Source organism: Balaenoptera ricei, chromosome 3 (genome assembly GCF_028023285.1).
Source record: "Balaenoptera ricei isolate mBalRic1 chromosome 3, mBalRic1.hap2, whole genome shotgun sequence".
NCBI lineage: Eukaryota > Metazoa > Chordata > Mammalia > Artiodactyla > Balaenopteridae > Balaenoptera > Balaenoptera ricei.
In genome coordinates this window covers 164201256-164226039 of record NC_082641.1, presented here as the reverse complement: position 1 = coordinate 164226039, position 24784 = coordinate 164201256, and the positions used below count along the sequence as shown (strand labels likewise).

The following is a 24784-nucleotide window of genomic DNA, read 5'->3' as shown; positions in this document are numbered from 1 at the left end:
GCATCTGTTCCATCACCAGAGCCTGTAGGTTAGGGTCACATGCCCCCACCACAGAGGGAGAAACTGAGGCCTGGCAGGGCCATGCCTCACTACTCAGGAGGGTGGCAAAACTGGAACACCCCACTGGGAGACATAAAAGGTGGCTAGACACATGCTCAAGGCACAGGCAGAGCAGGAGCACCAGGAGAAACAGGGAAAGTATCGAAAGGATCTGGCAGCTCATAGTATAGAAAAATGATCCTTAGACACATCCCAGGTTTAGGGGGGCTAGGTCACCTTTAGCATGACTTGGCATGGTTTTCATTTTGATTTCCGTGGAGGGGAAGTGCACTCTTGTCAAAGATGGGGGCCCCCCAGCATTTTCATCTGGCCCTGGGAATGGGAGCCCGGGTCTGCATGGCTCTGGTCCAGGGCACCCACTGCCGCCTCTGCACCCAGCCTCCCCGGACCTGCGCTCACTCACCCACCCCATCTGGAGGGAGGCTGGGAGGCTGTCTGTGCCTTCAGCCTCACGGAGCTGTAAGAGGTCTACTCTGCTTGACTGCATCTGAGAACACAGGTGATTTTCCGTGCCCCTTACCCCAGCCTCCTCCTCTAGTGACACCACCTCCTCCTCTCTGGCCATGTGGCTTGATGGTCACCAAAGGGGGGGGTCCTGACTCAGGCTGATCCCAGGAGAACCATCTAGAAGGAGTCATCTTTCTGCTGGGTTCCTACTGGAGTTTCTACCTTGCTGGGAGAGAAAGGCTGGGGTGCTAGAGAGGGGAGCCCCTCTGTCAGTGAGGAGGGCACAGGTGAAAGCAGCAGAGACACGGTGGCACCCAACATGCCTGAGGCACAACCCGGACTTGACATTTTCAAGCTAGTTTCTGCTGCTGGCCTCAGGACTTCCTGACATCTGACTCCCTGTGGAAAGAGCCCAGTGGCCCTGACCTGGGGCGCACAGGTGCACCCACCCCACTTACCACTGAGGCCTTGTAGGTTGTCAGGGTCATGGGAAATTCTTCGAAAGTTTTCATCCTGAAGGGACCCTGGGTCTGAGTCCCCCTGGCAAGGCAGCCCGGAAAGGACACACAATTATAATATCTGTGGGGAGAAAACGTAAAGTGCTGAGAAACGCACTCCAGCACCCTTCCTGAAAGCTCTTTCCACCTCTCATTCTGCACCCCTCTCCACTGGGGCGGGTGTGGAAGGTGAGTGGAGGGCACCCAGCTTATGTGTGACATGGAACTGGAGAGAGACTGGGGGAGGACTTCGCCCCAGGATGGGCCACTCTGTACAATGCAGGCAGTCCCGGTGCTGCAAGCTACCGCCTGACCTGCACGTGCGTGTATGTGTGTGCACATTCGAGTGCCTGTTCGGGGGCTGGTGGAAGGAGCCTGGCAAGAACCAGCTGGGTGTTCCTGTCCCCCAGGCCTGGCTTTGCTCTATGCTGGGGAAGATGGGGTGGGGAGTCTCAGAGCCCTTCTCTCAGCAACGTCAATGGGAATGTGGATGGACTTTCTTGGACTATAGAAATACACTGGCAAGAGACCTCTGACCCCGAACTCTGGGAACTTAGGCTGCATTCTAAATCCTAAATACAGGTTAGTGAGTGACCTGCCCTGCTCCCAGGGTCCCTACCAGTGGCCCTTGGGACTCGCCCCTCTCCCCACCTGCTCCGCTTTCTTTCCCTGCAGTGTGGAGCTGGCCAGGGCATTGTGCCTGAGATGGGCACTTCCTTGAAATTGGCAGGGGGAGGGCCTCTCAGGGGCTAGGAGTGCGGGCAAGCAGAGGATGCCAGAGGGAAGAACTGAGGAGGTGTGGAGAAAAGCAAAGTCGCAAGGCTACATGGCCTTGGAGGGGCCCCGAGACTGACCAGGACCACCAGGGTGTCACCGAAACCGGCACTGTCATTGAATGTCACTTTGTTGAGTTGGCATACAATGGCCTCTCAAGCCCTTGTAGTTCACTTTTCCTTGATGACTGATGAGGATAAAACAAACTATGTCCCCCTTGCCTGGGGGACCCCTGGACCTGGAGAGGGCGGCTGACCTGGCAGCCAGGCTGTGCCGGTGCAGGCTCGGTGGGCTGTCCTCCATGTCAGCGTCGGTCTCCATGACATGCAGGGCCGTGGTGGACGCCTGCAAGAAGCTGCCCTCCTCTGAGCTCTGAGAGCCACAGGAAACCACGCAGTCCTCCTCTTCCTGGCAGGAATGGCACAAATGGCCAGGGTCAGAGGCCTCTGTGCCCCCTTAGCCCCGCCCCTGCCCTCAGGACTGCTGGAGCTCCTGACCCTTCAAGTGCCGTGCTCAAGGGCTCCAAGGACTAAAGGAGCAGGCAAGTTCTCTCCACAGCCCTCCCAGGCGCCCCATCTGAGGAGGAGGTAGGCACAACAGGACCATCCTCACTCCAGAGCCCCGGCTGCCCCACAGCCTCAAGAACCAGCACTAGTGCTTCCCACCCTCTTCTTGGGCAGAAGTGGACCCCAAGTGCCTGTCTCCAGCCCCTGAGGCTGGGGCAGCAGGCAGCTCCCTGTTCCCTCCTCCAGGTCCCAGGGCACTTGCTGAGGCCCTGAGCTGCCCTGAGCCAGCCCTGAGCTGCCTTTGTTCCCCACCCCTGTGGGGGGAGATACAAGTCAAAGGCAGGTGAAGGGGGCAGAGGGACAGAGAGGGAGGTAGAGGAACACACCACTATTCTGCCGGGAGACAGGGCTCCTTGTAGGCTCCCTGAGGACCAGCCTGGGGCTCTTCATGGGCAAAGTTGGGCTCTGACCATCCACGTGATGGTCCCTGGGTTGGGGCCAGAGGTTGCTGTAGCCCGACAGGGAGAGTGGGGGCTCACCTGATGGCCCCTGCCCTGAAGCAGGTCCCCCAGGATCTCCACCAGATCTGAGAACGCAGGCCTCTCTTTGGGGTCTCCGGCCCAGCAGCTCAGCATGACGCGCCGTCTGCGGGTACAGCCAGATGCTGGACTGTGTTCTGAGTGCACCCCTCACCTTACCCCAGCAGACCCCAAGCCCCCTGCCTAACGATCCCTCACACCTGCTCTGCCTCCCTCCCTCCCCAGGGCTTAGGTAGGGCTGTCCCTCCTGCCTGCAGGGAGGAGAGTTGTCAATGGACCAGTGGTGGAGTGAGAGACTGTGTCTGCAGGCCTCCACCTCCACCCCTGTGACTGAACAACCTCCCACCTCCCACCCTTGCCTGCATGCCGCCCTTCCCAGGCCCGTACACAACCCCTCTTCCCCTTTCCCAATGCCCACCCACCCCTCTGGTCCCCCAGTGCCTCACAGCTTCCCAAGAGACTCACATGGCAGGAGTGGCCAGCTCTGGGGCCCTCATCCGGGTGCCTTCTTTCAGCCGTTGGCAGAACTCCTCATTGATCTGCACCCCAGGGTATGGGGAGGCCCCTGAGGGCAGGAACAGGATGGGTGGGTGGGTGGGGAGCAGGCTACTACTGTTCAGCCCAGACCCCGAATCGCCTCTGTCCTGGCCCTCCATGGCACAGGGCTCGGCCTGCTGCTCCCCTCCCCAACTGCTAGTTCTTCATCGGGTTAGGAGGACGGTGGCACCCGCTTGCTAGAGCTGCCATGAGCATCAGCGCTTATCACAGGCACATTAGCGAAAACATGTCCCATCCTGGGATCATCAGGGTCAGTAGAGCTTCGATGAGCCATTTGAGCTGCCCTGTCACAATGACCTCTCTTAGGAGAAGCTTTCTCTAATTCTTCTTTAAGTCCTGTGGCTGTCCCAGCAAACAGGACCTAACCCCTCCTAGCTCCCTCCTTGCCTCTCCTGACCAGGGGAAAAACAGCTCCTGCAAGCCATACAGCAGTGGAACGACCCTTTTAAGACAAGAGTCAGACTGCTCTATCCTTCCCTCAAAACCCTGCATGGCTCCCAGTAGACTTAAATTCCAGGTTCTCATCCCAGTGGGCCTGCAGAGGCTGCACGAGCCACCTCTCCTAGCTCTCACTGCATCTCCCAAGGCCACCTGCTTACACCCTGCCCACCTCCAACAGGCGGGGACCATGGCCATGGCTAACCCCTCATCCTGGACTGCTGTCTTCCCAGGCCCACCTGCCTCTACTCCACCCACCTTCATCAGCCTGGGCCCTCCTGGCCCCGCTGGCTCACACACAGTGCTGTCCTTCCTGCGCTCTTCCATGTTCTTTTATTTTTAGTAACAGCATCGGTCATGGCTGCCATTCAGTGTTTTCACTTTCCCACTTGCTTACTGCCTCACCCCTACCCTGGTGGGGGGGGGGGCCTTCACCTTGGTCCCAGCAGGGCCCAGGTTCCCATGTGAGGTTCTCGCAGGTGTGGTCACTGAGTGAGCACCCAGTCTCCTCCCAGCCGCTCCCAGCCCTGCAAAAGCAGGAGCAGCACCCCCAGTGGCAGGTGAGGAAGGGGCTCAGCCAGGGAGGGAGAGATCCGGGGGAACTCGTATGGTGTTACCCTCTGTGACCTGTGTTGACCCCAGGAGCTGCTGAGTGGACACAGGGTTCTGCCCTGGCACAGGCTGGAGGTGAAGGGGAGAGGTAGGGGGCTCTCCAACCACCTGCCTCAGAATGACCTGGGCTGTTCACTCCAGGTGTGCACCTCTGGGCTGCTCAGCTCCTTGCGCAGAGGGGCTGGTGGAGTGACCTGGAACCTGCGATCTTGCCTGCCCCCTCCCCTGCACCCTGCCCTGCACTCACCCAGGGAGAAGATCTCCCAGAGCAGTACCCCAAAGGACCACACATCGCTCTGTGTGGTGTACACCTTGTCGAAGATGCTCTCGGGGGCCATCCACTTCAGAGGCAGTCGGGCCTGTGGGAGGAACATGTGTCTCCAGTGGGGGAGGGAAGAGAGGGAAGAGGCCAAACCCTTGGGCAGCCCTCCTCCTGCCCCCAGTCTCCCCAGGACTCTGTGGAGTCACATCCCAAGAAAGGCTTTTTGATCACATCCACCCTGTGTGTATTCGGATGGCTCTTGCAATTTGCCTTGTTCCCACTCCCCCATCCTGCAGGTAGGATGCAGAAGTCTTCGTTCCTCCCTTGAAGGCTTCTGCCCTGCTACTGTTCTCCTGGGTCCATCTGGGTCCCTCTCTTCCTCTGTGCTCTCCCAGGGAAAACTTGCAGCCCTCCTCCAGCTCCAGACCCCTCAGCCCAGCATCCTGAGGAACACCTGTATCCCTGCACAACCTCACCAGCTCCACCTTTCTCCACTCACTTGGTCCCCAGACTGGAAGCATGGCATCATTCCTGACCCCTCCTCCTGTGGCTTCTGATGTGCCTTTCCTCCTATGGCTTCTACCTGGGAGCCCCGAGGGCCATGGCCCTTCCAGAATTGCCTCTGCCTCCACCCCAGCACCCCCACTCCCCTCTCCTCACAGCCTGCAGAGGGGGGGCTTCTAGACCGCACACCTGACTCTTACCTCCACAGCCCCCACACACCTGCCAGTTAGAATGAAGTACAGAAGCCTTCACGGTGGGCCTCTCATAGCCTGGGCCCATTTTGCCTGTTGACCTCCCTCTAAGCCTCCTCCTTCCTCCCCTGGGGCAAAACCCTAATCAGCTATGGATCCTCAGATGCCTGCCTCTGAGCACCACCAACGAGACACAAGTTGCACCTAGCACCCATGTACTTTGCTGTGACCCTGCTACACCAGGTCTGTCCACCTCCAGGACAGACACCATGTAGGGTCCACCTCTGATGCCCAGCCTCTCGTGGGCAGGCATGGGGAGTCAGTGCCCACCTAATGGACCAAGGGACGGGGCCAAACACAAGCTCCAGTTGGAGCGCTGTGGTCCCTGTTTGTCAGCTCCTGTCTCCACTCACCTGCTCCAGGTGCCTCAGCAAGGTCACCAGCATTCCCGTAGGCGCAGGCCCTCAGACCTTCCATGTGGATGGCAGTGAGTCCACCACCCTGCTCCACGGCCCCCAACCCCCATCCTCCCTCTGTGGTCTGCACTCACGCTGCCCTTGCGCACGTAGTCAGGGTCTTTGTAGATGTCCCGGGCCAGGCCGAAGTCACAGATCTTCACCACATCACTTTCTGACAGCAAGATGTTCCGAGCAGCCAGGTCTCTGTGGATGCACTAGGGGTGCAATGAGGTGCAATGCAGTGATCAGTGCAGGCCCCTGGGGCCACACCCATACCTAGAGCTCCAGGGTGCCCCACCTGAGCCCTGCTCTTTTGAGAACAGATTTCTGTGTGCCCCCAGGACTTGCCATGGAGAGAGCTTGTGGAACCGTGCGGACAGCAGAAGAGGCTATGCAGTGGGACAGACTGATTCTATATCTAGCCCTGCCTCTGACTAGCTGGAGATCTTGGGAACTCAATTCCACCCTTTGGGCTCAGTTTATAGCTCTGCGAAGTGGGAGAGATGCGCCTTGATCACAGCTGTGCTGTGGGGTGAGCTAGGACCAAGCTTGACATGTTGGTGAGTTTTGGCCTTTCTCCCCTCTGAAGAGCCTGCCGGGGCAGTCACCTTGCGAGAGGCCAGGAACTCCATCCCTCGGGCCACCTGGAAGCTGTAGCAGACAAGGTCTTCCATGGTCAGTGGGCTCAGCCACAGGTCCTCAGCTGCACAAAGAAGCAAGGCTGGCTCAGGAGGGTCCTCGTCCGTGACTCCCATCTTCCACCCAGCCCCAAAGGGAGCATTTGTTCACTGAACCTGGCTGCATCCCTCCTGGCCAGGCTTAACAAGCATGTTGGCCCCCTCTCCTGCCCCTCAGCCTCCATTCTCTCCGTGACACCCGCTAACCACTTCCAGAGCAGTGAATACTGTTGCCACACTAGACCTCTGCCCCTGCTACTTCTGCCCGGACTGTTCCCCACCATGTTTGCAGGGCAAACTCCTGTTCATCTCTAGATGTCCAAATCAAACATCAAAAGTCTCTGTGAAAACTGTTCCTGAGGTGTCCTCCCTTCCTAAGGCAGAGTGCATTACATGCTCTCCCACATAAGTCTCTCCAGGAGGGTCCCAGGCTGGCTTATCCCAGGGTCCCTGATCATGAGGTATGAGTGTGCCAGTGAACTCAGGCAAGGGGAAGCCAGACTCTTACCTTCTTGGACCGGAGGGGCTCGTCCTGCCCCGCCCTTGCTCATCAGGAGCCTTGTGAGGAGGGCCCTGTCGCTGCTCCCTGGCCTCCTCCGGTCAGCCTTGGCACCCTCCACCATGGAGCAGAAGCGCCTTCGCTGCTCAGGGGACTTCTCCTGCGATGCACAAAGCAGGTCCGAGGGGGAGGAGGCTGGCCATCTACTGCAAAAGCACTCCCCGCGCCTCCTCCCCAGCCCATCTAAGCACCTTGCCTGCTCACCAGCAGAGCTCTGGCCCCTGGTGGGGCGCCTACCTACCGCGTAGGGGTTGAAGGCCTCCCGCTTGGTGCGCAAGAAGTTGGAGAGGTTGCCGTACTTGCAAAACTCCACGATCACCATGAGGGGGCCTGGGGCAGGGCAGGAGCCAGGATCTTGGTGACTGAGGGCACGCTGGAGGGCAAGCACCACAGCCACGGCCCTGCCCCAAAGCCCTCCTGTGCCCCTCCTCATCCCCGCCCATTCCCAGCCCAGCTGGCCCTTCGCACCCACAAAGACAGAGCACCCTGGGGGACTCACCCTCCCGCCAGGGCACCTGAGCTCTTTACCGTTGGGCTTGGTGCACGCCCCCAGGAGGTTGACCACGTTGAGGTGGTTACCGATGTGGATTAGGATTTTGAGCTCTGACATCAGGGCACGGTGCTCGCTGGCTGTGGCGCCCTCTGGAGGGAACATGGGGGCTTCGCGTGGTGCCCAGCCCATCACCCAGCCCCTGCATGACCCTCTTTCCGCGCCACTAGCTTAGCTGAGGCATGGCCAGTGCTCTTGCTGGTGGGGGCCCAGCACATCCCACCTGCCTCTCTGAGGCAAAGGGTTTAGGTGGAACTGGTAAGTATTACTCAGATGTGAGCCCCAGGCTCGGCTCTGATTCCCACGGACTCCCTGTAGAACCTAGGGTAAGAGTCTGTTCTGAGCCTGTTTCCCCTCCTGTACCACAGACCCACCAGCCCACCCAGAGCTGCTGATCCCCACCAGCTCAGCCACCCCTTCTACCAGCTGACCCCACACCTTTCAGCATTTTCACGGCCACAGTGTCACAGCTGCTGCCCTTGTTGATGCCAAAGGCCGAGGCTTCCACCACCTTCCCGAAGGCCCCATGGCCGAGGACTCTCCCTGTAGGGGCAGGGAGCCGGTTCCAGGTGAGCTGTATGGGGGTGAGGGTGGAGAGGATTGGGCAGAAGGGACAACCCCTGTGGAGGGCCAGGAAGGAAGGCCCAGGAGGCGGAGGAAAGTCGGGCTCCCCTCTGCCAAACAGGAAGTGCATGGGGAGTGGGAGTGGGAAGAGAGGGAGAGGAGAGGCAGACAGGAAGGCCTGCATCCTCTCCCAGCAGGTGTGATGGGCCCACCCTGCTTAGAGCAGCAGGAAGTGACCTCGGGGGCCTGGGAATTGAGAGCCCCAATCATTGTTCTGGGGATGCATGCCTAGATGGACAGGTCGGGCCAGGTGGGGGCTAGGTGGGACCTTCTGGCATGAGTTCTGAGAATGGAGGGATTTCAAGGCTCTAGCTTGCCCAGCCCCACAGCAGCTGAAGCTGTCTCTGCCCAGCAGTACAGGGTGGGTGAAGTAGGCTGGGTGCGGGGTCTCACCAAGGTGCAGCCGTTCCCTGGGGAACTCCCACTGACTGGCATCATAGGACAGGTATTCACACTGCTCCTCCAAAGGCACTTCCCCAGGGTCCATGATGATGGACAAGTAGCCGGTCTTGATGTCTGCATGGGTTGGCTGGGGGTGTGGATGGGGACAGCTCATTGACTTGGCCATACCACCCTGGCTTGGGTAAAACTTTGCCTGGGGCAGATGGGAGCTCCTCAGGGACTTTCAATATAGGAGGGGACAGATGGACAGACAACCTCTGGTCCTGTAAGAGCCCAGCATGGAGGGGTCAGGGAGGCCTCCCAGGATACAAGGCTTCCACGTGGAACGATATTCCTTAACTTAAGGGCTAGTCAGGGTGGAGAGAGACCCCATGAGGAGCTGGGGAGAGACTCAGCTGGGGAAGGAGTGCTCACCCTCCTCATGTTACAGAAGATGAGGAGGAGGAGGACCCAGAAGAAGACGGCGATGACCCCGGTGCCAATAAGGATCACGATCTCCATGTTGCCTTTATCCTCGGAGCCTGAGTGGGCAGAAAGAGGCTAGTGTGTGCGTGTTGTGAGGGGGGAGAGGGTGCACCCTGAGGCAAGTGCCCCTTCTGGTGTGCACAACTAGCAGTGAGGTGGCCACGAGAAGACGGCGCGAAGGGCAGGCGGAGGGTGGGTGGAGGGGCGCGAAGGGGAGGCCGGACCTTCCACGGCCACGCTGGCGGAGGAGTTGACGCAGCCCTTGGCGTTGCACACACTGCACAGATAGCGCCCGGCATCCTCCTCGCGTACGCGCTGGATGCTCAGCCTCTGGTTCGAGTCCGCCAGGTCGATTCCTGCAGCGAGTTGGGGTACAGGTTCGAGTTCAGGTAGGTCTGGGGCCTTGGCCTCAGCAGCTTCCGGACCCCGCCCTTTACCCACGTCCATCCCCCTACCGGACTCTTCCTCCAGCGGCCTCTCATCTTTGTACCACACGATGCTGGGCATGTGCGCCCCGGCCACCGGGCACCTCATCTCCAAGGAATCGCTCACATTCACCAGGAGGTCGGTCAAGTTCTGCGTGAGCCGCGGGACTTCCAGGGCTGGGGGTGGGGTGGAGACGGAGCTAAGTGGAGCTGCAGAAAGCGGGAGGGCACTGCAGGCAGGGGCCCTCCAGGGCTGGGAACTCTCGAAGCTGAAGGGTCAGGGTTTGAGCTCGGGGGTGGGCCGGGCTGCGCACCTCCACAGAAGGGCTGGGGAGGGTGACGCTCTTGCAGGCTCGGGCTTGGGAATGGACCGCCCAGGCGCGTGCTGGGCTGGGGGTGAAGGCTCCTTGGGAGGTGCCGCCCTGCCCTGCCCGCCTCACCCTGCACTGACAGGTACTTCTTGTGGCAGTGCTTGTCGTGGCTGCGCCGGTCCTGCACCTCGCACACGTAGTCGCCTTCGTGTTCCGGTGCCACGCTGGGGATGGTCAGGCTGAGCGTGGCGTGGCGCACCCCGGGCGCTGCCTCTTCCAGGCTGGCGGCCAGCGGCGTGGCGAAAAGGTGCACGTTCTTGCAGTCGAGCAGCAGTGGGTTCCCGTGAGCGTCATGCAACGTGGACAGGTTGAGGCGGTACCAGCGCAAATGCTGATAAGTGTAGTTGTCTGCCCGGCAGCTCAGGTGCACGGCCTGTCCCTCTAGAGGATCTTCTGATGGCTCCGATTCTATGCTGAAGCCATCGGGGATGGCTGGGGAGGGAGGAGGAACCACTGTGAAGCTGTGTCACAGTGTTGGCTCACTTACCCCCCTGCCCAGGGCCTCTCTCTCCCTTTCTCATTGGCCTTTGGACTCATTCAGCTCTCAACTAAGTGTGTACATCACATGTATCTGGGGCAGGGACACCACTCTGGAGCCCTCTTCTCCCTCTCACTTACAAGAGACCAGCTCTCTGAAGTCATTTCCACCAGGGTCTCCTCCGGCCTTGCCTCCCTCTAGCTTTTTCCTAGACAAGCCCCAACTGGCTGCTGCCGCTACCTCTCCCAGGATCCCAGATCATCACTGAGTTCCTTGCTACCAGCCTCAGCAGGGGCCTGAGTCCCCATTCTCCCTCACTGCTGACCACACTCCCCACCACTGTCCCCTCCTTGAAACAATCTGGTTTCATTAGCTTTTGGCAATGCCTCCCAATTTCCTTTTGTCCCTCTGGCCGTTCATTGTCAAGCTCCTATGGGCTCCTCTCCCCTCCAAAGTGTTCTCTTTGGCTCCATCTTTCTTCCACGTGCCCTTGTCTACACCTCTGGGCCCAGTGACTGTCCTTCCATGATCTTCTTAGCTTTTCTGAGGTCACTAACAAGTTTGAAAATCTGAGGAAACTATGGACCTTCTCCCCAGGGCAAAACGCACATAGGAACCAGCTGCTGTGCAGGATCCAGGGCTTAGGAAGGGGGTGGGAGGGAAGTGGAGTTAGGCGGAGCTGTGGGGAACAAGAGGGCACCCATAGGGGAGGCACTCCAGGTCTGGGGGCAGATGGTGCCAATCCATCCCAGTGGATTACCACCCCAGTCCATATGCCTATGACCTCCAAATCTATCCCTCCTGCCCAGACCCAGGGGCCCAGTGGACCCTGGATATCTCTCCTGGGTGCCTCAAGGTCACCAGAAACTCCATGGGCCCCAATCTAGGCATATCATCTTCTCCCAGGCCTGCTCTCCTCCTGTGCCCACCTGGCTCCTGACCTCCATCCAGGCCTGCCCAAGTCACTCACTGGTCACATAGAAGTAGATGAGCCGCTCATCCTGGCCCACTTTGTTGAGGACCACGCACTTGTACATGGCAGACACATCGGCCTCCTGGATCACCAGCTTGCTCACCGTCTGGACAGCACATGTGTCAGGCATAAGGGTCCATTTCCTGCATGAGTTCCCCTACCCCAACCTCCTTTCTTGCACGGAGGTTGCTGTGCCCACCAGAGTAATGAAGGAAACTGAGGCTCTGAGCTGGAGATGACCAAAGCTCAGAGACAGTACCAGGAATGGTGAGGCAGGGAGAAGGTGGTGAGGGCACAGCAAGAGGTGGCTCCCCAGAAAACCCAAGGGACAGCACTATGGACAGTTGGCTTCAACTGTGGCTGAGGTCAGAGGGCAGCATTAGGCAGGACCAGAGAGACCTCTGGCTGTGGATGGGCTCAGGCTGTGGCCATGTCGAGGAGGGGACAGGGGCCTGGTAGCACTGGGATGGTCCAAGCCAGAGCTAGGATTCATGCTCTGGTCACATCAAGGGTCAGCCTGTGGTCCAAGGGGAGCAGCTGGTCACTGTGTGAGATCCTTGTGATGTGCCCATAAATGCCCCAGGGCTTTTGTGATGTGCCCACAAGTGCCCTGGGTCGTGGCAAGGGGAGGGGCTGGGTTCCAGGGCTCCGGAAGGACTCTGGCCTGGGGGAGTAGGAAGCTTGGAAGCAGAGGAGGAGAGAGGGCCATAGGCCCTGCCTACCATCCAAAGACCCCACCCCCCAACCCCAAGCCGGGCACTTCCTGGCCAGCCTGGAACAGGAAGAGGCTCTGGAGGTGTGTAGGAAAACAGGAAGTGACTGTAGGAAGTGGGTGCCTTTGTTCAGTCCTTCCCCTGCCTGGCCTCTTCTAGGCATTGCCCCCAGCCTGAGCCAGCAGCTCAGCAGCCTTTGGTAAGGATGGAGCCGGCCCCCAGCCCCAACCCTCCCAGCCCTGGGTGGCTTGCGCCCATGGCCTTGAATCTCAGCTTCCCTGTCTGGGAAGCAGTTGGAGGTTTGGCCCCCACAGTCTACATGCAGGCAGGGAAACTGATGCCCAGAGACACTGCAGAAAGGTTACTGACGCTCAGCTGCTATCGCAAGAGCTCTGCAAGCCCAGTGGAAACCTAGAAGGCCAGGAGAGGGCCCCACCCTGCCTCCTTTCTTCTTCTCCCCCAGCCACTCAGTGGCCTGGTTGGCCCATACCTTATTTTTGCCCTCCACAAACTCAGTCCAGGTGTCCAGGCTCTCAATGGGGTTCACAGCGTCCTGCATGGTCACCTCCCTCCAGTCCTGGCACTGTGGCATTTGGTCTCGCTGCTGCCGCCGCTGGCTGCTGAAGACAAGGAGGGGCAAGGGCAGGTCAGGGATACAGGCAGAGAGGGCCCACACTGGGGGTAGGGTCAAGCTTTTCTCCTACTCAGATTCATCTCACATCATGGTGGGTAAGGCTGGCCCTTGGGCTGAAGTGAGAGAGGGGGTCGGGGGCTTTGTTTCTGGAACACTGTTCAGGGCCTGGCGACCCATATGGCACGAGCTGCCAGACACAGCCTTCCCCAGTAAGCCAGGACCTGCGCCTGCAGAACACCACAAGCCCGTGGCTCTGCGGTCATCCTCTAGTCTGTTGTGCCTCCTGCTCCTACCTGCATGTGTCCCTTCCTGCAAAGTCCACCCAGATCTCCTAGGGCAGCAAAGTCACCACTCCTGTTACAGGAAGCCCTCTCCCTCCCTACCCCTTCTAGAGCTGCAGCCCCTCCCTGGGCTGGCTGTGCATCCCAGCACCTTTGGTCTCCTGCTGGGATGGGGGTCTGTGGGGAAGGGGTGGCCCAAGGGAGGCTCTTGTCTGCCGCTAATGGAGCAGAGTTGGCCCCAGGGTTCTGTAATCATGCAGAGCATAACGGTAGAGCGTAAGAGGGAAGCACATTTGGAGGTGCCAGTGACCTGCAGCCTTGTGGTCTAGAAGAATCTCTTATAAGCCTTGAATGTTGTGGGCTGGCCACCCTGACTGAACCTTCCTAACTGACCATGCCAGGGCCACAGCCCCTTTGCCGGTATAGCCACCCTGTCTCCCTTGGGTTCCCAGCTCCTGTCTCTCCCCAGCCTGTGACCCTGCACCCTGCCCATTAGGATCTCTTGCTAAAAGGCAAATGTGACTAGTTACTCCCCTGCTCAACACCATTCATGGGTTCTCTAGTGCCTTCCAGACCACTGACCACCTTGGCCCCCTCCATTCCGGGCCCTTGTTTGTCCAAGTTTTCTCTGTTCTCCCAGACTGTCTGTCCTGTTGGCGACCAGTCAGGTAGGGCAGTGTGGCCCAGCAGTTGGGCAAGATCTGCTGCTTATTGCCGTGACCTTAGGAAAGTCACATCCCTTCTCTGACCTCACTTTTCTCCTCTCTAAGGGGTCATGGTGAGCGCTGCACAGATGAGCTGATGAGCGTTGGACATGCTTAGTGTGCCCTGGGGCTTGGTACAAGTCTCACAAAACTAGCCTAGGTCTGCCTGTTTGGTGAGAGGTGTCCTCCCTGGTGCCCAGAGGTCCTCTCCAGATATGCAGTTGTGTGTCTGGGGAGCTTTGCTTTCAAGGGAGGTGGGTGGGCTGGACCATCCCCAGTGTCCAGCCCGGCCTGATTGATATAAGTGAGCCTTGCTCAGGCGAGGTGAGGTCAGGGATTGGCTACAATCCCTGAATCGCGATAGGGCTTGGGTTTAGAGCAGGGGTCTGGGGAGGGCTGTGGACAGTAAGTGGGGGTTATGACTGAGGTTGGAGATTGGGCTGGGAAGCAAGGGGAGACAGGGTGGAGCCACACTTACAGGCTACGCTGGGTGAAGGTCTTGCAGGGGGTCCACGGCCGCCAGTGCCACTGGATGCTGAGAGGAGGGGGCACCCCATAGGCAGTACAGGTGAGGGCCTGGCGACTATGGCGGGAGTAGATGCTGGGGGAGGAGGCCTCCTTCTCGTGGATGTGGGGAGGCACTGGGGACACAGGCAGACAGCCAGTCAGTCAGCCTCCCCCACCACACCCGCCTGTCCACCATCTCCTCTCCTGTCCTGCCCACACATACCATTTACCACCAGCTCCAGGCTGATGTTGCGCCTCAGGCCGGCCGCGGAGTTCCACAGGGCAAGGGTGTAGGTGCCCGCACTGGCTTCCGTCACCTCCTTGAGCACCAGAACGTGTGGACTATGGCGCCCTGACACTGCCTTTCTGTCCTTGTACCTGGCCCAGGAAGGGAGTTCAGGGGGCTGTGTGGACCCCACCCCGGCCCTGTCCTGGCACTCCTTCCATGAAGCACCCCAGCCCCTACAACTGGGATATACTGTCAGGAGGCAGGAGAGGCCAGGAGCAAGAGGCCCCTCCTGCACCAGACCAGGCTGCTGGGAAGAGGAGTAGGGGTGTGGGCTGCAGCAGCTGACTCTGGACTGGGGAACAGATGGCCTAAAGGCTATGGGGATGGTCTCCGGGCTCAGCCTACTGGGTCTCACAACATCTGTAGGCTCAGGACCAACTGCAGTCCCCAGGGGGCCTTGTCTGTCTCTCATAGGCTTCACCGGTGTGTGCTGTGAAGGGGTGGAGGTGCAGTCCCCGAGGGGCACAGCTCCTTACCACATGGGGGTCCAGGAGCCCTGACCCTGGCTCTGCCCTTTCTGGATCTCTCCAGATACGGGGCCTTCTTGTTGCCCTGCCCCCTCCCCAGGGCTCTGCAACTCACTGTCCTGCCTTGCTTGGATGCTAGACACCTGCAAGTCTCCCTCTCTCCTATATTCATATCACCCGCTCGTCAGAGAAGCTGTGTGAACCGGGAGCCAGCCCTCGGGCCTGTGCCTGCTCATCTGCACACTAGTGTTCACGCGTATGTCTGTTGACTGTCCGTCTCCCCTACTGAGCTGTACAGGGACTGTCCCCTCACTGCCATATCCCCTACACGTAGAGCAGCACCCAGCACACGTAGGTGCTCGACGCACACGTGAATGAATAAATAAACTCACACCCCAAAGGAGACTCCTCCCCAGTACTGAGCTGGGAGTGCTGCAGGCAGTGCTCCTGCAACCCAAGCTCTGGACTCTGCCTGGAAGCTGCCCTCCCTTAGGCAGGTGCCTTACCCTGGTTTACTAAGCCAGAGAGACACTAGGAGAAGCACAGCCCTTGGGGCAGAGAGTAACAGTGAGGGGGATGCAGGGGTCTGGCCCTCAGCTGCAACACCACAGCCCAGTCAGAAGAGACGTGACTTGCCAGGAGTCACACAGCAGGGCAGAGCAGGACCCAGGCTGTGAGGCCTGCTGGGCTCTGGTGCAGAATCCTGGTTGCCACCTGCCGCATTTGTGATCCTAGGTGAACTGCTTCACTGCCCCAAACCCCTGTGTCCTCATCTGAAAACCAGGGAAACCAAATGAACCTTCTTGCAGGTGTCGTCAGGCCTACCCAAGTTATGGCCTTTAGGGTCAGCATGATGCCAGACACACAGAGGCTGCTTTGGGAACCAGGACCAGCCTGTCTGTCTGTCCACTAGATCTCCAATCATCACACGATTACCTGGAAGAATTGGCCCCTGTGGAGCTATGGTCACCATTAGTGCCCTGGGGCAGGTGTCTCAGTGAACAGTGGGCCCGGCTGAGCACTTCTTGGAGGCAGGTATTGGCCAAGTGAGAAAAGAAAGGCCAGATGTGGTGGGAATGGTGAGAGGCAGTCAGCTGCCTGAGGATCAGGCCTGGGCCAGATCTCTGATGCAACAGAGCTGGCCACCCTCCTGGACAGGGTCAGTACTACTGGTCTTGGAGGGCAGGGTACTGGGCCCTAGGCGTCTCCAGGAGACCACACCTGTGAGGGAGGCTCCAGACTGCATCAGCGCCCTTCCGGACCCTGTCTCAAGGGTCCTGGTCCTGCACCAGATGCCCCTGATGGACCCCAAAGCCTGTGGCCTCAGAGGTAGGGTCACAGAAGGCGCAGGCCCAGGACATCCAGGGGCTCTCCCAGGAGAAGCCTGCTTCCAGCCTATGGCCAATGAAGTGGGATGCTGGCTGAGAATGTCTGGGCTTCTGCTTGCCCAGCTCCAGGCTTTCAGCAAAGGTCATCCTGCCTGGTGGGAGGTGCTCCAGGCTGGGAAGGCAAGGCTCCTCTGGCCAACTGTGAAAGAATGGAGCAGACCCCTCCCAGGAGGCTCAGGGCTTGGGCGGGAGTGCCCTTCCCCTTTCCTGGCCTGTTTTCCTCATGTGTACGATAAGGGTCAGGCTAGAGTGTGACCTCCCAGGGTCAGGCCAAGTGGGCTGCTCAGATGGCCGAAGGGTGCATGGTGGGGTGCTGTGCCTTCCTGAGCTCTCTGGGAGCTCTCAGGGAGCGCCCGGTGAGGGTGAAACCACCAGTGAGGGACCCCTCACTGACCCTTGGCATACCCTGCAAGGGAGACCACACTCTCAGGTCACACACCAGAACTGGGGATCTGGAGCCCGAAGGCCTTCCGGAAGTTCTAGCTCACTGCCCCACAGATCAGGCCCAGCCCAGGGCCCAGCACCATAATAATTTGTGAAACCCCTTTGACATCTCCAAAATTCTGGTTAGAAGGATCCTGAGGGTGGCAACCTATTTGGAGAGGGGCCGAGAAAACCTGAAGTCATCCCTCTATGACACCCTCCAGCGGGGGCCCTCAGAGAGGCTGAGTGGGTGCAGGAAACAGTTAGATTATGCTGTGCCCACCACACCCACACATAACAGGAGACTGGTATTTACACTCTTTCACAGTTTAGCAGCAATTCAGGCCAACCTTTCCTCTAGCCAAAATATCTCATTATGTGCCTGTTCCTTAGAATCTTCATAGGGGTTCCCTGCCCAGGGTGCAGGCCCTGATAGTGGGGACAGCTCCCCATCCAGGTCTCAAGGAGTAGGCCGTGATGGGGAGAACGCTGCCCTTCCCTCCCTGTGGTTCTTCCCTGCATTGGACCTGGTGGGTAGTGAGGGGCAGGAGCGAGGGAGGTACCATTGGAACTCCGGTGGCGGGTATGCTGCCAGCTTCACGGGCAGTTTCACCAGCTCGTCTCCTGCCGTGGCCTCCAGGACGGGACCCTTGAGCCACTCGACGCTGATGAAGGGCTTTTCTGCCAGACGGGAGGCATCAGGGTAAAGCTGGGGCCAGCATCGCTGACCCACCACCACCCAGGGATTCACAGCCACCCCCAGTGGCCAGATGCTCTGCTTTCTGGGGTGTGGGAACCGGGCAGCCCGTCCACTCACGGCCCTCCCTTCCCTCTGGCTGGACTCCACACTGCTCAGGTGCACCATGACCTATGACCCTCGGCCCACACTGCACAAGAACCCTTGTTCCCCAGGCTTGACAACTGACCTAGCCCAGGCCATGCTGGGCACAATGACCTGACAGGCCGTACCATGCACAATGACCTCAGTGCTCTCCTGGAATTGCTGGATGCCATTGTTGGCCAGGCACACATATGGGCCCAAGTCGTGCTGGCTGACGTTGTGGATGGTGAGGATGCTGGAGAGCTCTGTGTGAGTCTGCTGGGAGCGCCGCTCTGGCACCCACTTACCCCGCTCTGCCTGCCCAGGACCAGGGGAAGCATAGCGTCAGAGCAGGCTGACTCTGACAGAACTAACCCCCATAGGCACACACCCCAGCCCAGCCAGCAATAGCTCCAGAAGCCTCGGACCCAGACCCAGAGTTTTCCTCGGGATAGGAAAACTTCTGTATCAGACAGGGGCTCCTGGGGCAGGCCTGAGTCTGCACCTCTTCTACACAGAGGTAAGTGTGTGCCTGACCAGGGTGAGTGTGGGTAGTGATGGAGATTCCTGGGGATGATTCAGGCACAGCCCCTGGCAGGGCTGCTGACCTCACCTGCTTTCCTGGATAGTCCCAGTCGAAGGTGACACCCGAGTTGAACTCGGCCCACACAGTGCAGTTCAGGACCAGCTTTTCCCCAACCAGCAGCTCCAGTGATTTCTTGGGGAACAGCTGGATGTCATAGAGCTCATTTCCTGGTGACACACACACAGTGACCCCCATGCCCCTCATAGGACAACGTGCACAGAGTACAGGGCACCCACTGAGACCAGCCAAACCATGGCACCTACAGCCTCATTACTGTGAACTGGGGGGTCCCTGTCCTCTTCCTGCAGTTCTCCTCCCAGGACATGGGGAGTGGTTGCTGGGGGAGGGCCCTACAGCCCTAGGCAGCCCCTACCTGTGATATGCACGAGGAAGGGGTTGGATAGGAAGGCCTGGCCGCCCCAAGTGGTCTCACACTGCAGGTACAGGGCATCACGCAGCAGGGGAGTGGGCACACGCATGCCCCGGCGGTCGTCCCACACTACCTCCTGCCCATCAGGCCACAGTGCTGAGCTTTGCTGTAGAGACATGGCGGCTGTCAGCACCCAGCTGCCCCCTTCCTCTTGGCCAGAGAAGCAGCAGTTTTCCCAGGGACAGGACTGGAGGGCCAGATCCAGGGTGGGTGTTGGCATGGGGTTGTACCGAGCGCAGCGTGACGTTGAGGCCGGGGATGGACACCAGGCAGGGCACCCACATGGAGTCCTTCCTGTTGACCAGGAGTGTGTCCGGCTTGTTGATGAATGGCTGCTCCAAGTCTGAGGAGAGGGGGCATGTTGTGGGAGGGGAAGGCGGGGCTCAGGGGGTCTCTGCCCAGGTCTGGGGCCGCAGGGAAGCCCCGTGGGGTTCAAAGGCTGGGGGTGGGGGTGCAGGTGCCAGCCACCCCTCCAGGACCCAGGACCCTGCCTGTGGCTCCTGAGTGGCCACAGGGGTGAGTGCTGGACCCCTCTCACCTCTCACAAATACGTAGGTGCTGGCTGCAGTGGTGCCCTCAATGCGAGCCTTGATATACTTGTAGTAGCAGCGGTAGCTGCCCGTGTCATTGGCGTGGGCCTCCTGCAGCAGCAGAACCTTGCAGTAGGGCCGGGCATCTGTGCCCTCACAGTCTCGCACGATCCCCATGTCCTCGCCGTCCTTCTCCCCTGTGACTGGTGCATCCTGAGCCCCTGGCCAGGCCCACTCCAGGGGGTGCTGCCCCCTGGCAGAGGATGCAGGACATCAAGAGGGGCCCAGGCTGCAGCCCTGGGGGACAGTCCCTGTGGAACCTCCTCAGGAGCCAAGCCTGGCCCATAGCTTATCTCACCCAGAGGTCAGGGCAGACCAGCGTTTGGGCACGTACCATGAACCTGGGGCAGGGTGCTCCCTGAGCCCCTTGGGGCCTCTGCCTGGCTCCTGGGCCTGCATGTGGCAGGCTGTCCTGCAGAGAAGCCTGAGCCTCAGATTACAGCTGGGGCTGCAGGGAGGATAACAGGTCTGGGGTCTGTGTGGGTGGGCCTGGGGCCAGTGAAGCGTGGCTGAGGGTGGGTGCGGGCAACCTGGGGTCCATGCAGGATGACCTGGGCATGGGCATGGGGTGGCCTGGGGTCAGTGTGGGGTGACCCAAGGGTGGATGCAGGGTGACTGATCTGTGGTCCATATGAAATTATGAGGGGTGGGTATGGGTGAAATGGGGGTGGGTGCAGGGTGCCTGTGTCTGCAGAGCAGGGTATGGTCTATGCCTCCAGGCACCTACAACTCAAGCCACTTGGAAGCAACCCTAAGCCTCGAGGCCTCTGCCCTGGGGAGAGGCTGCCTTCTGGGTGCTCCGCCATCCTCTGCTCGGCCTTCTGTAGTCTCCTTGGCCTGCCAGGTAGGAGGGACCCAGTCCCCTGCCCTCCTGGCTGAGGGCTGAATACCTGCAGGAGATGGACAGGCTGTCACTGGAGTCGATGACGTGTGTCTCCTCCGTGATGTTCAGGGTTGGGGGGGTCATGGAGTAGCCACTCGCCAGGCCTGGGGTGGGAGATAGGGTTAGCATGGGACTGGGTCATGAGTTCACACGATGACATGCATCCGGTGCTGATGGGCCCCTCCCCGGGCAGGGGCTGCCTAGGCTCTCAGCCCTGAGCAGTACCTATAAGGCCCCAAGACAACTGGTAACCTCCACCTCAGGTTGCCCCCTGGCCGCAGACTGGGCCCAGCCCCAAGTGAGCCCTGATTGAGGCCTGGACTGAACCTCTAGCCCCGCATGAGCAGAGCTGCCAACATGAAGTCAATAGGGGAGACCACAGGCCTCATCCTACATTGGGCGAGGCCTGGAGCACATCTCCTCGGCATTGCGACCCCCACATTTCTGCCTGAAGGCTCCTCCCCCCAGATGCACAGCTATGCTTGTGAGGGAGACCTGCACAGTGCAGACCGCCAAATATGCCCAGAACTCAGGCCTCGGTTTCTCCCTGGAATTCTGCCTGTGACCTCGCCCTCTCCCATGTCCCATGGAATCCAGCTCACATGTCCTTGGTTCCATCAGTTTCTCTTCACCCCCAAGGCGCTATCTGGCTGCCCCAGCTCTCCTCTCCCTGCTCCCCCTGCCTCAACCCCCCATTCCTCCAAAAGGGCTAATCCCCAAACAGATAACTGCCTCGCCTGGTTAAACACCCTCCTGTGGCCCTCCAGGACCTTGGCCCTGCTGCCCACGCAGCTCCTTACCCCGCATCCTCCTCCCAGCAGGATAGTGTGTGTAGTGTGTGCATGTGTGTGTGCACGTGCGCGTGTGTGTGTTGTCTCCGTGTGTGCATAGACGTGTGTTTATAGGACTGATATGTGAGTGTTGTGACTTTGTGTGTGTGTCATTGACATGTCTGCGTGTGCACGCATGTGAACTTTGTGTGTGTGTGTGTGTGTGTGTGTGTGTGTGTGTGATCCTGGGGGAGGGTGGGAGCAGGCCCCAGGGGAGGTCTGGACCTGGAACTCTAGCAGATGCATCCTGCCAGGACCATCCTGAGACAACAGGAAGAGAGGACTGTGTGGCCGGAGGCCCAGGGCTGCGTCCTGTCCCTCCCCCAAGTCCCTGTCCTCCTGGGGGGCACAGCCTACTATCCTGCCCCAGCCCCCAGTCCCACAGGTTCAGCTCCTCTGCCCTTCCCAGCCCAGCTCCCTGAGGCTTGGGGTCTTGCCCTGGCAGCTAATTGTGGGAGGCAGAGGCTGGGGGAATCCCCACCATAGTTGGTTCTACACCACCCTGACCCCAAGCTGCCCTAGGAAGAGGCACCAGGACAGCACACTCTGCACCCCAAGGTCTCATTTCAGCAACACCTGGACAAGTTGGCTGCCAGGGCCTGGCTGGCCTCTCCCTTCTGTGCCTTCTGCTGGCCAAACTTTTCTAGGTACCACACCACCGTAGGTCAGAGGCAGAAGGCCCTCATCCAGCATCTAATCACACTAGTATCTAGTACAGCCAGGGAAACTGAGACCCTCCAGCTGGACTACACCACAGCCCAGAGAAGGCAGCCCTTCATCTAGCCAGCTGCTGTGAACACTGTGAAGTCTCTCCTTAACTCGAATCCAGTGCACCCACTCCTGGCACTCAGGACAGTGGCCCCACCCTGGGGCCCCGAGATGGGAAAGTAGCCCTGGGCTCTGCCACCAGGTCCACTCCTCCCGAAGGGTGGTACCAGCCCCCCCAACACACCTCCCCACCAGGTACCCCCAGGGCTGCTGGGGTGGAGGAGCCCCACAGTGGGGAGGCTCCCCTCTGGTGGTGAGGGGCCAGGAAGGAATCCGAGGCGGACACCACTAAGATGGGCTTCGAAAGAGAAGTAGGATTTTCCAGGCAGTGGAAAGTGAATAAAGCCATGCTAGGCAAACTGGCCTCTGAGCTACGTAAGTGGGGGGAGAAGGGAATGATGGACTTGGGTTTGGACCTGTGAGGGGATGAAAGAACTGGCTGTCCCTGTGGACCAGTCAGGGGTCAGGCGTGAGGCTGGCATGTGGGCACCAGAGGAGAGGTGCAGCGGCCAGGACCCACCTGCCCTGGGTTATGTATGCCCCATGGTGAGGCCTGCAGCGTTGCCCTGGGGCCCCTGGGGAGGCCAAGCAAGGGTCCCCTTGTCTGGGGTGCTCCTCCAGGGCACACACCCGGCACCCCGGCGACAGAGCTATGGCATTTGTCAGCCCAGCTTCCTTGTGCAACTCCTCTTTGCTTCCAAGATAAAGTGGGGGACCCCAGCCCTCTCCCTTCTGCCTACTCCCCTTCTCTCCAGCTTCAAATCCTGACACATCTGAGAGGAACAGACCTCTCACCATTGTCCCAAGGTGCCAGGCTTTTCATATCTTGAAGTCTCTGTCTGCTCATTTTTTTTGCCCTGGACATTTGTACTTCCTTCCCTCCTGTGGAGCTCCCTCTTTAGGGTCTAGTTCATGAGTCCCTTCTCTATGGGGCAGTCACTGTTACTCAGGCAGTGTTGGCCTCCTAGGCTCATGCTGTTAGAACACTTATTGGACTGAACTGTGGTTTTCTGGTCACATCTGAACAGAGGCTGTATTTTATTCATCTTTCTAACCTTAGTACAAAAGAGGTGCACACCAAAGATTGAGGGGATGGATTCAAGAATGGTAGGATGGGGCTTCCCTGGTGGCGCAGTGGTTGAGAATCTGCCTGCCAATGCGGGGGACACGGGTTCGAGCCCTGGTCTGGGAAGATCCCACATGCCGCGGAGCAGCTGGGCCCGTGAGCCACAATTACTGAGCCTGCGCACCTGGAGCCTGTGCTCCGCAACAAGAGAGGCCGCGACAGTGAGAGGCCCGCGCACCGCGATGAAGAGTGGCCCCCACTTGCCGCAACTAGAGAAAGCCCTCGCACAGAAACGAAGACCCAACAAAACCATAAATAAATAAATAAATAAATAAATAAGTACATAAATAAATAAAAATTAAAAAAAAAAAAGAATGGTAGGATGGAAGATGGATGGTCAGATGAATAAATGGATGGATATGTGGGAGGGTGGGTGGGTTGAGTGGATGGATGGGGGATGGAGCCTATAGGAGCTTCCTCCCTAGAGGCCACCATATCACCAAAGGAAGCATCTCCATCACTGTGCTAAACGGGAGGATCTATAGTGTTTGCCAACCCTTTCACCCATCTGAGAGAGCCTTTCCTTTGTTGCCACGTGCCCTGAATTTCTCCAGTGCTTCTCTTTCTTCAGTCACTTCCACTGGACCCTGTGTGATCAGTAGTCTTCACTGCAGACATCACTGTCCTCCTCCATCCTTCCTGCCTTAACTGAAACCTGGCTTTCTGAGGACACCACTGCCCCTGGGGTGATTATTGCTCCCATTGCACACGTCGGAGAACTCCTTGCGGTCACTTCCCCTTTTCCAGCAGCACCAGCCACTCCCCACTAAAGCTGTCATCAGCTGCTGTCCTGGTCACTTCCCCTCATTCTCTGCTCCGGGCTCTTCAGGCCCCTCCACCCCAACTCAGGCCATTCCTCATAACTTCGACATCCACACAGGTGAGTCACCAGCACCCTGGCCTTTGCAGTCCTCATCTCCATTGTCCTCCCTCCTCCCCTCAGCCCCTCACTTCCTGGGCATACCCTGGACCTGGTCCCCATCAGAAGCTGTGCCATCACTGAGTGCCAATCTTCTTGCACTTCTCTCCTTGCCTCCTCTGCCTCCTGCCAGGTGCCATTGTCTCACCACTGCTAAGTTCTTCAACCTCGTCAAAACTCTGAGGTCAAGGACCCCTCTGCATTGTTACCTCCTCCTGGCCTCACCTCTCTTTTGGCACTGCATGTCTCATGGCCCATCATTCTGAATGCTCCCTTGCCCCTGCTCTCCACCACAACCCTGCAGCACCCATGTCCCTCAGTGGCTCGGCTTGCAGCACAAAGCCAGAGCCCCATGCTGCTGCCTCCCCTTTCTTTTCCTTTTGGCAGACCCTAAATGACCCCCGGGCTGCAGTTCAGGGTGTTGCCTCCTCTCTCACTCTCAGCACTAAGGAAGTAGAGCCATCAGATGGAGACACCTCATCTTCCCACATCTAAATCCCACATCCTTGCCCTAGGCCCTGGAAACTCTCGGACATTCCTGCTCCCAAGGCAAAGCCCTCCATCAAGCTAGGAATCCCAACCCCCCAGATCTGACCACTGTAGATAATTTCTTTCTTTCCTGATTACCAATTTTTCTCTATGGAATCATCTCCCATCTTATAAACAAACAAAAACTCCTCCATTCCTTGATCCTATATTCCCTTCCTCTTTTCTACTCCCATTCCTAGCAAAAGCTCTGCTCGCTGACTCCTTCCTCTCACATTCGCTCATCTTCCCACAGGGTGCAGCCCCCTCCCCTGCTTCATGGAGCCACTGGTCAAGGTATCCTGTGACCTCCATGCTGCTGTAGGAGGCCCTCCAGGGCAGGGGGCAGAGCTGTTCCCTCTTCTGCTAGCTTCTGTGAGCTCACTCTCCCCTCGTCTTCCGTCCCCTCTGCCCAACACCAAGTGCTGCTGCTCCTCACTTTCTCTTCTCTACCAGTCTCTCTCCTAAGCGTCCATTTACTTCCGAAATCTCTACCTCTAGCCCAGACCCCTTCTCTCAACTCCAGCCTTA

General features: G+C 59.0%; 1 protein-coding gene across 2 annotated transcripts in view; it reads right to left on the bottom strand.

Annotated features, from left to right (window-relative positions):
- The window catches only part of FLT4 (fms related receptor tyrosine kinase 4), a 40688-nt gene that overhangs the window by 5798 nt on the left and 10106 nt on the right, over window positions 1-24784 (bottom strand). For both annotated transcript variants that reach the window (XM_059917872.1, XM_059917873.1), the window contains exons 2-28: window positions 20093-20189; window positions 19151-19395; window positions 18843-18955; window positions 18556-18718; window positions 18210-18349; window positions 17746-17914; window positions 17340-17457; window positions 14433-14587; window positions 14181-14343; window positions 12574-12703; window positions 11368-11476; window positions 9989-10351; window positions 9579-9725; window positions 9348-9479; window positions 9073-9179; window positions 8650-8785; window positions 8071-8175; window positions 7611-7724; window positions 7324-7412; window positions 7032-7182; window positions 6455-6549; window positions 5939-6061; window positions 4679-4790; window positions 3289-3388; window positions 2824-2929; window positions 2035-2186; window positions 966-1086 (exon numbers count right to left, since the gene is read on the bottom strand). In XM_059917872.1, the coding sequence (XP_059773855.1) occupies window positions 966-1086; window positions 2035-2186; window positions 2824-2929; window positions 3289-3388; window positions 4679-4790; window positions 5939-6061; window positions 6455-6549; window positions 7032-7182; window positions 7324-7412; window positions 7611-7724; window positions 8071-8175; window positions 8650-8785; window positions 9073-9179; window positions 9348-9479; window positions 9579-9725; window positions 9989-10351; window positions 11368-11476; window positions 12574-12703; window positions 14181-14343; window positions 14433-14587; window positions 17340-17457; window positions 17746-17914; window positions 18210-18349; window positions 18556-18718; window positions 18843-18955; window positions 19151-19395; window positions 20093-20189 (3755 nt within the window). The remainder of the gene's footprint in view (window positions 1-965; window positions 1087-2034; window positions 2187-2823; window positions 2930-3288; window positions 3389-4678; window positions 4791-5938; window positions 6062-6454; window positions 6550-7031; window positions 7183-7323; window positions 7413-7610; window positions 7725-8070; window positions 8176-8649; window positions 8786-9072; window positions 9180-9347; window positions 9480-9578; window positions 9726-9988; window positions 10352-11367; window positions 11477-12573; window positions 12704-14180; window positions 14344-14432; window positions 14588-17339; window positions 17458-17745; window positions 17915-18209; window positions 18350-18555; window positions 18719-18842; window positions 18956-19150; window positions 19396-20092; window positions 20190-24784) is intronic.